Source organism: Phalacrocorax carbo, chromosome 9 (genome assembly GCF_963921805.1).
Source record: "Phalacrocorax carbo chromosome 9, bPhaCar2.1, whole genome shotgun sequence".
In the NCBI taxonomy this organism is placed as follows: Eukaryota; Metazoa; Chordata; class Aves; order Suliformes; family Phalacrocoracidae; genus Phalacrocorax; species Phalacrocorax carbo.
The window spans coordinates 19,547,745-19,561,740 of NC_087521.1; the positions used below are offsets into that span (position 1 = coordinate 19,547,745).

A 13,996-nucleotide genomic window follows, 5' to 3' on the forward strand; every position below is an offset into this window, starting at 1 on the left:
GTGGGGGGCAGCCCCCCGCCCCTCCGAGGGGTGGAGGCTGCGGGGCAGCCGCCCGCTGCCGGTCCGCCCCGCCAGGTGCCGGCCTGCCCCACCCGGAGCACCGGGGGGACCCCCGGGGGCGGCGGCAGCTGGGCCGAGGGGAGCTTCCCTCAGGGGCTCCGCGGCCCGGCCGGCGGCCCCCTGGGCCATGGCGGGGGCGGCCCGGGGCGGAGGTGCCCCGTGGCGGCGGGGGAGGGCGGCGGGGCGAGCGGCCGCCGGTCCCGCCTCGCCCCCCCCGGCAGGCAGGAGGCGCCTGGCGGTGCCGGTCCCCGCGCCCCGCTCCGACGTGCTCGGGGCGGGGGAAGGACGGGGATATGAAACCGGCGGAGGCGGGAGCCGGGCGCGGGGCGCGGCGGGGCTGAGGGGCTCAGCGTTTCGGGCCGGGCCGGGGCGGGCGGGGGCGGGCGGTTCCCTCGCCCGCAGGATGCGCCGCAGCCCGAAGCCCGTCCGCCGCGGGGCCGCGCCGGGGCAGCGCCCTGCCCCCGGGGCGGAGGTGGCGGCCGGCGCCCGGGAGCGCCGCTCGCCGCCGCCGGGCTCCGCGGCACCCTGAGCTCCGCGGCCCGGCCCGGCGCACGCCTTGCGGGCGGCGCCGCGATGCCCAGCGGCGGCGGCGGCGGCGGGAGGGCCCCGACGTAGCGTGGCGGCGCGGCGGCAGCCCGGTGCCGCGGGGCGGAGGATGGCGTGTCGCGGCGGCTGCTGCTGCTCCAGCGCGGGTCGCCTGAACGCGGACAACGCGCGGTTCCTCCTGCTGGCGGTGCTGATCGTGCTGTACATGCTGTGCGGCGCCGCCGTCTTCTCGGCCATCGAGCTGCCCACGGAGCGGGAGGCCAAGGAGCGCTGGGAGGCGCGGCTGGAGAACTTCACCCGCCGCCACAACCTCAGCCGCGCCGAGCTCCGGCGCTTCCTCCGGGAGTACGAGGAGGCCAGCGTGGCCGGCATCCGCGTCGATGACATCCGGCCCCGATGGGACTTCACCGGCGCTTTCTACTTCGTGGGCACCGTCGTTTCCACGATCGGTGAGCGGCGGCAGCCGTCGGCGGCCGCGGGGGGCCGGGAGGGGGCCGGGGCGGCGGCGGGGCGAGGCGGGGGCGGCTGGGGACGCGCAGTCCCCGCTCTGCTCCCCAGCTCTCCGGGCTCACGGCGGGCTTCGCGCCGGTGCCGGGCACCCTCCTGTCTCCCCGCTGCTCCTTTTCCGCGACCCCCCCGCCCCCGGCTGTCACAGAGGCGCTGCGGCGGAGCGCGCCCCGCCGCGCAGCGCCCGGCGGCGCCGGGGCCCGGGGCCGGCCCGAGGGTCGCCCCCGGCGCTGGGCTCGGGGCGGGCGGCGGCGGCTGCCGGGCGCTTCCCCGGGAGCTTGGCCTGCCCGGGCGGGGGAGCCTGGCCTCGGCATGCGGCGGCGAACTTTGTGAGGGGACAGTCGCACCCCCAGCCGAAAGCTTTAAACAAACGCTGTTGTGTCTTTAAATCCTGGGAAATCCTCTTACAGCGAATCTCAGGTCCGGAGGTAGGTGGCTTCGTAGGCTGTGAGCTCGGAAGGGACCTTTCTGAGGATCTAGGCTGGTCTTAACAGGAACCATAAAACAGAGTTTGTCGTGTCCAGCTGCAAAGTGTACAACTTGGAAAGGCTGCGTTTCAAACCCTCGGCTTTTTGCTCTTCTGGTATCTGAAGCAAATCAACAAGTCGGTGGGCACTGCTTATTTCGTTTGTGAATAAACCCAAGTTTATGCAGGTTGAAGGAGCCTTCGGGGGAAGGTGATATTGAATAGAAATTCCGAGGGGGCTGAGGAGAGTACTTTAAGATGAACAGGGACAGCAGCAGGAGCTGACATAGCACCCCGGGGAGCCCATGGGTGTCAACAGAAAGGCTTCGTTCAGGCGGCTGGGGACAGCTAAAAGCCCCGGAGAAACGGAGCTTGCTTTAGTTAAAGACAGGTAATCTTGTGTGCATTTACCGCTGTGAAATATACAGTCACTAAATCTTAGAAATGGTATCTCCAATTCACATCAGCCTCCCTCCATGTCTGAAATGCACACTGAGGCGTGAAAGTTTCATTACCAACAGCAATTCTTTGGGAGATCTCCATTAACACTTGTTCCCTGAAGAGGTGTTTTGAGATGTCTGGCTTTATGTGGGACGGGTGGGAGTTTGTGCAGTCCTTCAGTTTGTGGAATACCTGACGCTTTCCAGCGGTTCTGCTCAACCTCTCCCTAATACTGAGTTTCTTAGGTCTGGAGTTAACTTTGTCATGAAAGATGTCATCGCGCTGGTTTTATATTTCCTCAGGGCATCAAGATTTGGGTGTTTTGTATCCTCAGACCTTAAAATCTGTAAGACCCAAGAACTATGCTTTAATATTCTGCTGAACTGGTAATTTAAAGTAATTTATAACATTGTTAAGCCCATTTTGGCAAACTGCTGTAGTTTGTTTGCCATTCTAACATCTCCCTTAAGGTGTGCTTCTTGTATGATCAAAATGCAGTGTTGATGCTAACCTTTGCTGCAGCCATGAAATTGCAGTGAAGACCAGTGGGACCAGGTGTCCAAAGACCTGCTCCACCTTGGTTCCTAGAGGTCAATTACATGCGATTTTTTTTTTTTCCCTGATAGTTGTTTGTCCAAGCTGCCATTTCGAAACTGCACTGTTGGAGACCCCACAACTTCCACAAGGAATCCAGCCTTGCACATTGTTATCCTCACCAGAAGAAAAAGGGTTTTCCTGATGTCCACCTTACTGCAGTTCAATGACTTGCATTATTTTTGTCTTGCCATCTTTCGTACCCAGAGAATGGCCTCTTAGGTACTCAAAGACCGTTGTCATGTGTCCCTTCAGTCTTCTTTTGATTCAGAAAGCCACGATGTTGTAAGCCCTCCTTTGCACTGATACAGTTACTTCTCAAATGTATTAACTGATGCCAGTAGTTCTTAACATTAATATTTATCTTATATAAATGAGATTGTTAAGGAGAGAAGGGTATATGTGGTCATATTAACTGTAGCTGCTTGCAAACACAGGCATCCACTTACCCACTCACACTTTCTGGTAATTTCTCTGGCTTGCCGGTTTCCATTGCCCACAATTTAGAGCTCCGTCAATGTTTCTGCAGAAAATGCCCCTGAGAACCCTTTTTCCTTCAGATTGTGTATGGTCTGTAGACTTTGGCGATTTATGTCCTGCCCCTTCTTTTGACCTGGCATTGCTCTTTCTCAGTCTTATCAATGGCGTAACTTTCTCAGTGTATTTTATCAATTGCCTCATTCTTTCTTAATCCCGTCAGTGGCATTGCACTCCTTCAATCTTATCAATGTCACCGCTCTTTCTTAATCTTCTCAGTAGCATTGCGCTTCGTGAGGCTGATCGTGCATTTCAGCTCTATCTTAGCTTGTGATGCGGGGTGCGCTCTCCAGACCTTCACAAAACTGTTGTGCTTCGTCCAGATCCCCTCAGCTGTGCCAGGCAGGAGCGTTCGGCGGCAGGCTCTGCAACCACACACTCATTTTTATCGAGTGTATTGGGGATTTTGTTTTACACGTCTCAAATCAATATATTTGCTCTCTTCTCAGCCCTTTCCAAATGGTCCATATCTTCTTTCATGCCCCAGTACGGTGCCCCAAAATTAATGTATGACTCCAGCTGCGACCTTGCTAGTTCCAAGGAAGGTGGAAGGATTATTTCATGTGTTTTTCAGTCTATACTTCTGGTGGCTATATATATTTCTACAGCTAAATAAAATTTGGTGCCTTCAGTTAACAGCACTTTTTCAGCAATAGTTGCTTTACGGTGTATTCCTAATATCAGCTAACCTTCTACACTCAGTACTATGTGCTGGTATAGAAGCTTTTGATTTAGCAAGTTAATTCTTGTAAAAGCAGTCATCTTTTATTTCTTTTGTAGAAGTTTTTTTTTTTTTTCTCTTTTGCATAGTGGAAATTATTTTGCTACACCGCCAGAGTAAATTTATTTCTTCTGTGGTAAATAAAGCAAACCTAGCTGCTTTGATATACTGCTAAAGCTTCACTCAAACATTACCTGTAGCATCAGCTGCTTCCTGCATCTAGCTAGAAAGAAATAACATCATTTATTTTTGGCTTTCAGAAGAAAGAAGAGAGTTTTGCAGTATCTAGGGGAATAATACTGTCTTTTTAATTAAGGTTCACATAAAATGTTTGTCACACAGGTATTGGAGCATGATACCAGTCAGTCGAGTCAAGAGGTCTAAACTAAATCTAACCAGCCTATTTCCATTTGTCAAGAAAATACAAAGCTAAACAGAGCTGAACTAATAAAAATTAAATAATTTGTCTTTTCTCAGTTTAGTAATTTAGAGTTTGTTCCATAAAAGGTTTATTCCTATCAGTGCTCAGCCTGAGCACTCCTAATCTTGATGTGTCTCTTGCTTAGCACTAAGTTACCTATCCAGTAAGTGGAAACATTAGGCAGGTGCCTAGCTCTAACCTGCAGGGAGAAGCCCACACGTGTGTAGTGGGCTCCTCTATAAGCCCACTTTGGTTTCTAATCAGCCCTTTGTCACATAATGTAGTGTCACTTTTGCCTAGGAATCAGGTGGTAGTACTACTGTCTCAGGATGCGAGAGATCAAAGAAACTCCTTTCTCAACAAGGACCTGAAGCAACATCCCCGTGTCTCAGCAGAGTGCCCTGACCACTGCTCTGAGGAATAATTTTAAGCCAGGGCTCCCAGTGTTTTCTGTTGAAACTTTTCCCCTTTGCATAGACTAATAAAATATTCTGCAGAACAAGAAAGTAAAACAAGGTAATTCACTCCAGTGAATGTTGTGGTTTATACAGGGGGGCAGCCTTTGGTAGGCTATGGGTGTTCAGCAGCATTATTAGACTGTAAGGTCGCAATCATCAGCAGGCACTCTGTTATCTAAGGACCTCTGTGGTACCGTGAGGCAGTAGTGCCTCCAAGAGGTAGAGAGCTGCTGCCCAGGTGCTTGAAGATCTGCACGATAGATCGCTGCTTAGCTTTCGTGACAGACACCTGGGCACTCTCAATTCCACTCGAAATAGGTGGATACTACTACCCTTGAGCAATACGGCGGGCTAGCATACTGGGAAATTCGCATCATCTAGATGCTCCTCTGCTCTCTGAAACCATTGGAAAGAACTGTTATTGACTTCAGTTGCATCAAATGAAGAATTTATCAATGCATCACGACACCCTTATCTCATGTACAGCTCTTTTTCTTTGAATAAAAATTGAAAGGACTGTTTTATCTTTTTCTTTAAAAAAAAAACCCAAACACCTATTCCCACCCCAGCCCCTATTTTAATCTTGATGAAAAACTGTTTATTTTAACTGTAAATGGAATAAAGTGTATCTTAAAGGCATTGCGTGCAGCAACTCAAACTGGCCATATGATGTGGCTGCCCTTTTCACAGGCTGGTGGAGGCTGGAGAGGATCTCTGGACATGGTCTAGTCCAAACCCCTGTTGCGTTAATGGTAGGAGTCTGAGGAGTGGCTGGGGAGAGACCCTACCATTGAGTCACGAGGTTCAGACAGGACCCCCTTGCTTTCTAAACTCCTCCTCCGAGAGGAGCCTAGGTGCAGATAAGCCCAGTCTTAGTCTCAGGCTTGCTCAACGGTTTATTTACTAAGGGTTGTAGAAGTAACTACTCATTAGGGTATTTGTTGTTAGTAACTAGTCTGGCAGATGCCCAGGCTGGTCACATTCAATGAGAACGAGCATGGCTAGATTAATGTACGGTACGATTTGTTAAAGCAACAGACACACGGGTTCCTTGGCTTACCGGTGGTAAGATTGCTGGTTACAAGACACACATAAATGCCAAAGATGAGTACGCTGCTGGCTACAAGTATGCTAAACAAATATGAAGCAACTCTAATATGAAGCAAAGCAACTCCAATACGTTAGGGATTTAAAGTGACTCTACAGAGGTTTCCAGTCTTACCCAAAGGTGTCCCAGTGGGGGGGAAGAGGGGCTCAGCCTGTTGACTGGTCCCAGAAGTCAGAGTGGTATCTTCCCTAACACCCTCTTTCTCTTCACACATATTATATTATTTTTTATCTTTCAGGTGGAGCTTGAGTGACTCTAGTCATACATACCTTTATTATGATTGGTGTAGAATTTCCTCACTTTGCTTTTAAAAGCATAGACTAGAAGAAATTCAAAGCGCATGCCCAGTGAGGGGTGGTCGCACCTCAGAGGCAGGTAGCTTTTGGGATGGAGGTGTGTTTTGGTATTATAATGATATTATAATGAGCAAAGTTCACCAAAAGGACAGCATTTTGTCAGAAGTATGACGGGCTGTTGGCCCAGGGTAGCAAATATGCAGCGCACCAGCTCCATCGTACCTTGAGTTCCCCATTTATCGCAGAGCCTGGCCGCGATGCCTCCACGCTGCTGCACCCTCCCGACAACTCCTCTTAGTGTCAGAGCGCCAAGTTCTCCTGGCATTGCCGACATCTCTGGTTACTAGGAAACTTCTGTGGAATGGATTCCTCACATAGCAGCTGCACTTCGCCCTGACAGCTTCTTCAATGCTGTACCTTTTCTAAAAACATAAGTTTAATTTCTAAGTCACCTCCAGTGATTATTCCACAACCCCGTACTCTGCTCAGGGCTGCATACTGCTGGGGTTTGGATATGTCCATGGATGGAGACTCCATAAGCTCTCAGGGCAACCGGTGCCAGTGTTTGACCACTGTCGTGGTTTAGCCCCATTCAGCACCTCTATCCCAGCTGAAACCAGGTCAACCACCCTCACAGTAAAAGGGGGTTTTATTTTCTCCTGTGGAATTCCAGTATTTGGAATGGAATTCCCTGTATTTCAGTTTGTGCCTGTGTCTTTTCTGAACTGTTTACAAGCACTGAGGCAAAGGAGGAAATTGTATCATCTTCATAAAATGAGGTATCTTTTCTGGAGAAATTAGCAAAATTTGCATCCTATCTCTCTGCAAGAAGCTGCAGCATGTTGGGCTGGAGGTGTAAAACCTTGGTACAAGGTGAGAAAACATATTTGTCTGCCCAAAAGGTAAAATTTCCTGGAGTGAAGGGTGAGATTTTTACAGTAGAGAGTGACAAGCAACCACGCAGCTTATTGTAAAGAAGGGGTAGAAGGAGTCACAGGGTCTTTTTAAAGCAGCCTTGAGGGTGTTGCTGCGGGGAATGTAATTTACTAATGGGGAAATCTGCACAAGGAGAGACAGCCACACTGTCCACCTTACAGCAGTCTGTCGTGGAATGAAGGAGGGAGTGCTGATCAGTCTCAGAGAAAGTGCTGGTTTCCTAATTTTCACCTGTGTAAATGCAGTACCTGCTACTGAGTGGTTACAGCTGTGTAAAAAAAAAGTGTGTGTGTGGGACAATGCCCAGCAAACCACCAAGGTCATTATAACTGGAGAGCTGGGCTACTGCTTGTAGCCTTCAGATCACCCTGTCTTTACCATATGCAAAGTGAACAAAGGGTCGCAACTGCATCAAATGCTGCACCTGGGGTCAAGGGCCAAGCTTACTGCTGGTGTCAGAGACCACAGGATGCGCCATTACCTAACCATACCATGCCTGAACTATATGAACTTGTTCAGCACAAGGTGTGTTGCTCTCCTAGCTAACATTTTTCTTCTATTCTAGTTTTTTTTCTGTTCTATGCTATTATTATTCTAATATGCTATTCTTCTTATTTTCTTATATTCTATTAGGGCTGCTTGCAGCCCTAGTAATTCAGAATGACCTGCTTTAGCCACTGAGCCATAACCAGGGCTCTGTAATCCTAGGTGGGACAATGAGATAAGCTCACAGGAGCTAGCGTTTGTTTTTTTTTTTTCATAGATTCATTCAGTTTCTGGATTTTTCTAATCATAGATTCTTCCTCTTGGTGAGACAACACTTCAAGGAAGTTGTGCATATGCAGTGTGTCCTACCATTTAGAGGAAAGTGATACAAGTCAGTGCTTTTAGTGATGCTCCTAGCTGTGCCCCTCATTCATTAATGCATCATTTTTCCAGCCCAACAGTGAGAATAAAGCTCTTCTTTGAATCAGAGGGGCAAAGCTCATTTTTAAGCCCATAAGGTGTATTTTTGTTCTTGCCTCGTTTTGAAACTCAGAAGACACCAACAGACCCTGAATCCTGTCCTGAATGTGACCCCCTATACATTTTCTTTTAAAGAGATCCTCTTTTCCTTAAACCGGTGGCATGCAGCTCTTGAATAAAAGCATAGTGATTAAAGTTCTGATACAAGCAAGGGAGTTTGAGTTTCGTTTCCCTGCTTTGACCACAGCTCACACATTCTGGCTGTTCTTGATGAAGGCTGTTAGTGGAAGGCAATGTGTACATAATTTTCAGTTTTGTGGGTCCTTTACTGATTCCAAGATGCTTTTCACCGAGGCTGCTCTCAGTGATGGAGACATTCCTAGGAAGAACTTTTTGTTCGGCATGGGGGCTGCTTCAGATACCCTTCTGAGGTGCCTACCTTCTTCCTGGTATCATGTGCAGAATGAGAGCATGCAAGGACTAGGCTACATTCCTGCAGCCACTAAACCGCTGGGTCCTTTCCTGGTTATAAAGTATTTTTTGCCATCTTGCCATACTTATCAGCAGAAGCGTAAAGATTGCGCCAGGCTGTTCAGATTGTCTTTCAGATAAACAATGAGAAATAAAACATTTAGTTCCAACAAGCTCTGTTGAAGGTAATGTATTGATGGTTTCCCTGCTTTCTTCTACTGCAGAGCTTCCAGAAGGACAGGAATACCCTAGATATCAATGCAGGTTATGACTGCTTGAGTTACTGTGACACCCACTCTCTCTTTCCCTTTGAATTTACCATATCCTGCAGTGTCTGACTTGACAAGCATATTCCACCTGTAGCCTGAAAAGGTGGAATACAGGTTACTGGATGTCATGTCTGCTGTCCTTTTCCTTTTGGCATACCTTAAAAATGATAATTAGTTTCCATGATGACAAAATATTCAAAGATCTCATAGTTTCAGTGCAGAAAACTAGGAATTCTATTGAGCAGAAATAATATACAAGGAACAGCTTCATAAAAATGTCATTGCAGTAATTAAGGTATCAACAACTGTATGGTGATAATTTAAAAGTGAAAAGTGCATCTGGATGAGTAACACTGAGCAAGGAGATGAAATTTAGAAGGGAACATTTTGCTCTGAAATATTTCACTGATATACAAGAAACAAAATGAAAAAAAAAATGCTACACCGATTGCTTTGGAGGCTGTTTTTTCAGAAGGTACTGAAACACTCCTGTTGGCCTTCATTGTGTAAGTAGAACAGAACAGGGTTTATTTTTTTCCAAATAATGTGGCATTTGCATTAAGAGGGCTGCAAAGAGGATTTGAATTAAAGTTTTTTAAAAAATCTTGCACAATAGATGTCTTAAAAGTGGAGCTACAAAAGAAAGAGGAACAACAAGGCTTGCCCCATGCCAACAAGAGGAAACAGCAGCCAGAAATTATGAAGTCAGATGCAGAGAAGAACAAGGAGGTTTGTTTGACATGCAGGGAGCTGACGGGGTGGGGTGGGGGTGAAGAAAAATTTTTCCTCTCTCATTTTAATACTTTGAGAAGAGGTTTGTCTAGCATATGTAATAAAGTATTTAATTAATTATAGGTCATCTTTAAAATGCATTGTAATACTCCTGCACTGATAGCCCTGAGAGCCTGAAAGATGTGTGTGGTCTGAGAGTGAGGATGGGACTGATTCCTTTCCCGTGGGCTCCGGAGGATGCTTCAGGAAAGGCATCTCTAGAGCTAAAGGCTCTTCACTTTCCCTTCTCCCGTCCTTCATCTCCCCCCCCTCCCCCGCCCCCAGCTGCTCCACCCCCATTTGGTTCTGTGTTTGCCAATAAGGGGTGCTTAGGCTGATGCTTTAGGGAAGTTGAAGGTAAACTGAGGCCATTTGCATGCTTTACAGAGACTACCAAGTAGTTGTCAACTCACTTAACTTTTAATTGCCTCCAGCCTAGGACTGCATCTGTTAATAAAAGCAGAACATTCCCCACCTTTGAAAGACTTACCTACTCAAGTGAACAGTTCACTGTAACTTCTACTGAAAGCTTTCTGTAATATATGACAGACCTGTACAAAGCAAAGATGTGGGAAAAAGTGTGAAAAGCAGAATGGTGGCTATAATGACAGAATGGCCACCAGTCTCTGCTATATGCAGAACGAAGTAGAAATCTTCAAACAAAGGAAACCATGTAATAGAGTGGAACTATGAAATTAAACCAACCTGGAAATCCTTTTACGAGCAAGATCTAAAAAACCTACGGGAGTGATAGCCTAGCATGTTCTCTCTTGGACAGGTTAAACCATATTATTGTAACCCACAAGTTTAGGGGAAAGGCCAGATCAGTTCTCCTCTGTAAATTTTGTTACTTCTGTTAGTGCCAGAGTCTTAAGTGATCTTCAAGTCAGCTGGTTTTACAGAAGATATCTAAAATAGGTCAGATGAATTAATATGTCCTAATGTGTCTGTTCCTCTTCCCTGGCTGGAAAAAACAGCTGAGGTGCCAAGCGCAAAGGTAGATATTAATAATATGGGTGTTGAAATTTAGGTGAAATAAATCCCACCCTAGCAATCTAAAGATGGGCACCCAGGCAGTAGCAGAACCAAAGAAGCACACCACTGTTGGCAACGCTGACTATAATTTCTGTGATACGGGTACTCTCTCTCTTAAACGAGATCAGCAATTAGTTAAAAGCACTCTGAAGTCTGCAGAGGAAATAATTTTATCAGTTACACCTTCTCAAAATTGGGATTAGGTTTTTCGTGAGGAGCTAGCAAGATTCTCCAGGGCATGACTTGATCATAATAGGGGATTTATCTCTTTAGTGGTTTATGTGCTGGGAGATGAACACAAGTTCTCTAGCAAATTTTTGGAACATATAAACAACCTTTCTGTATTTGACTCTCTCCTGTCTTCAAGGGTAGAAGGCAGCTTCTGTGACTGCGGAGTGGCAGAGTTAATTATTCTTTAGAGGAGAAGGAGGAAGAACAGAAAACCAAGGAATTTCAAGAGCAAAACTTTTAATGAACTCAGAGATCTGCAGTGTGCAATCTCAGAGGAACCAAAACTAAAGAAAAAATGAATTAAGGAAGGCTAGTGGTTTCTCGGAAAAAAGATACAAAAGGTGCTGGCTCACATGATCCAAATGTAGGAGGACAGGAACTGTAGTAAGAGACCAACATGTCTGAATTTTTAGTTATTGATTTCAGTCACAAGAAGGAAGCATATAGAAAATGGATGGAAAAATAAATCAGTGAAGACGAATAAAAGGAATAATACGCAAATACAGGAACAGAATAAAAAGTCCAGACTCTCTAAACATGATGCTATTAGCAAAGGGCATCAAGGGTGATGTGAACTCATTCATCAACACTATACTGATGAGAAAGACTAAGAAAAATATTGGTCTGCTGTACTGAAAAGAGGGAGAGCCCTCAACAAATCAGTCCAAGAAGGCTGAAATGTTCTTAATGCTTTTTCTGCACCCATCTCCTGAAAATGTCAACTCTGAACCTCTGTGTGGTAACAGTTAACACTTGTGATAAAGGGGAAAGTAAAAGAACAGGTTAGAATCCCAAAATCTGTCAGATCTTTTCAAATCATTTAAGCCAATTCAACCTTATTCTAGAATATTCAAATGAATGACTAAAGCAATAAGGAGCCCTTTGGCAACTCAGGGAGGGGGCTGAAATTCCAGGCAACTTATAATGGCAACCATTTTGCCAGTCCTTAAAAAAGGCATGATGACAGGAAGGAATTAAAAGAGAAAATTATAGCCCAAACAACTTAACCTTAATTCACTGAAAATTGCTTGAATGGGTAATCAGATCAACTATTTGTAAACATCAAAATGGAAACAAGGAGTGAAATAACGATCAACATGAACTTACCTAAAGTAGATCTTGTCAAATTTAGTCTATTTTGTTGTATGACAAGGTAACTAGCCCTGTGGATAAGAAATAAACAACTGATATCAGATCTCTTGACTTTAGCATGACTTTTGACCTTGCCTCACAAGCTGGGGAAGTGTGGTTGTGATGAATCTGCAATGGACCAGCTGGAAATTGTATTCAGTGAATAGTTTTCACTGGATCATTGTCAAGTTAGGAGGATGTATCAAATGGGGTTCTACAGGGGCCAGCTGCCTTTGATCCAGAACTGTTGCTATGCCTTTGTAAAAAAACTTTTAAAAAAAATCATATTGAAATGTATGAGGAAGATTGCAGTGTAATGTTTCTACTATATGCTGTACTGAGAAGCATGGTCTGGAATATAGTTTTCAGATTTCAGGAAATCTGAAAAATTCAAATTTCAGCTTCACTTCCAGAAACAGGGTTTAGAAGGAAATGATTGAAATGATTGGTATGATCAGACATCTTGAAAACAGAGCTTATACAAAAATCGGAAGAAATTAAGGAACTTGCACAGCTAAAAGAAGGGAATTAGTAAGGGAGAACACAATACATGGAAATCTGATGCAGGAAGGATTGATTCTCTATTCTCTAAGTGGATGCAGCTAGGACATAGGTTAATGGGCTTAAATTGCAACAAAGAAGATTCAGGTTATGCATAAAGTTCCCTAACAGTAGTAAAGTGAAGCAGTTGTGCAGGCTCCCTAGGAATGCTGTACAGGCTCCATCACCAGAGTCCTTTACAGGCAGGTTAACCAGACATCCCACAAGAATGATGCTGGAATGTTTAATTCCATCACTGGGCCGTGAATGGACCAGATGACCTTTTTATGCCTCTGCCAGAACCTTTCCCCAGGTTCTAGGATATCTATTCATTATCCCTGTCATCCTCAAAAAAAAAAAAAAAAAAAAAAAAGCAAAAAGGCAAGGTGCTTGGCACACTTCATATAGAAACTTGTTCTTTGGCAGTTTTTCACTTGTGTTTTTAGAATGCAGATAAAAAAAGAGTTTTGTGGCAAATTAACATGGAACTTCATAGATTTATTTTTTTTAAAACCTTCAAGAAATCAAAGCAACATTTTAATATTAGGATGAAGCAGGCTTTGACATGTGCAATTATGTTGCCCTGCTTAGTATACATCTCAAATTAAATAAACTTTAAAACAGCCTAAACCAGAACTGATCATGGACTGAGAAGCACTTGATTAATTAAAGGAGCGAAATCAGATATAACAATATCTTTACTGCACTGGAATGAAAAAAAAACCAAACCAAAACCAAACCCTGAATGGAAAAAAAGATTAATCAAAATCCAGCTAAAAATAAACAGATTTTTACTTCGAAGAACTTGGTCCTGTAAGGAGCTAGTTATTCTGCTGGAAGTCTCTATTTTGCCAGCTGTAAATAATTGTAGTTCCTTCTCCTAGTGTTACATATACTGGCATGATTCAGAGACAAAGAGCATGAGGAAAGTACTGTTATCTGTATTCAACAGATGAAGAATTAAGGCAATGAAATTCCTTTTAAACCAAGCAGCGGATATTCTCCACTGTGCCTTCCATTGCTCCCTTCATCTCCCTCTTGTTGAAAAGAGAGACCTAGTAAAATAAACCATTGCTCACTTTGGGGCTCTACACTAGCATTGTTTTCCTGCAGAAACCAGGGGTTGGGGGAAAATATAGGGAGGAAGGATGGCTGGGCATGCCCAGACCTTGCCTTCATGTACGGGTGGGGCATGGCTGAAGCCACTGTTGTGGGATCCCACTTTTCAAACACAGACATATAATAAATCTTAGATATCTGAAATTGTTGGAAGGCCTAAATGATTTGGCTGGCCCAATCCTATATTCAGGAGTGATTTAACACAATTAAACTTTCTGGAAGTCCATATACTCCCAAGCCAGGGCATTTTTTGCACAAAACACTGCTGAAAATGGAACATAATCCTTCAGGTGACATGCAGCAGGGACCTTTGTAGGAGGACCGTGTGTCCAAAGGAAATGTCAGTTTGCTAGGTGAAGGAGTGTCGCAGGC

The 13,996-nt window shown here is 45.6% G+C and overlaps 1 protein-coding gene across 1 annotated transcript in view; it reads left to right on the top strand.

Moving 5' to 3' along the window:
- The first annotated feature begins 715 nt into the window (after positions 1–715).
- The window catches only part of KCNK13 (potassium two pore domain channel subfamily K member 13), a 77,493-nt gene continuing 64,212 nt past the window's right edge, over positions 716–13,996 (top strand). The window contains exon 1 of the mRNA XM_064460552.1: positions 716–1,055. Coding sequence (XP_064316622.1) covers positions 716–1,055 — 340 coding nt within the window. The remainder of the gene's footprint in view (positions 1,056–13,996) is intronic.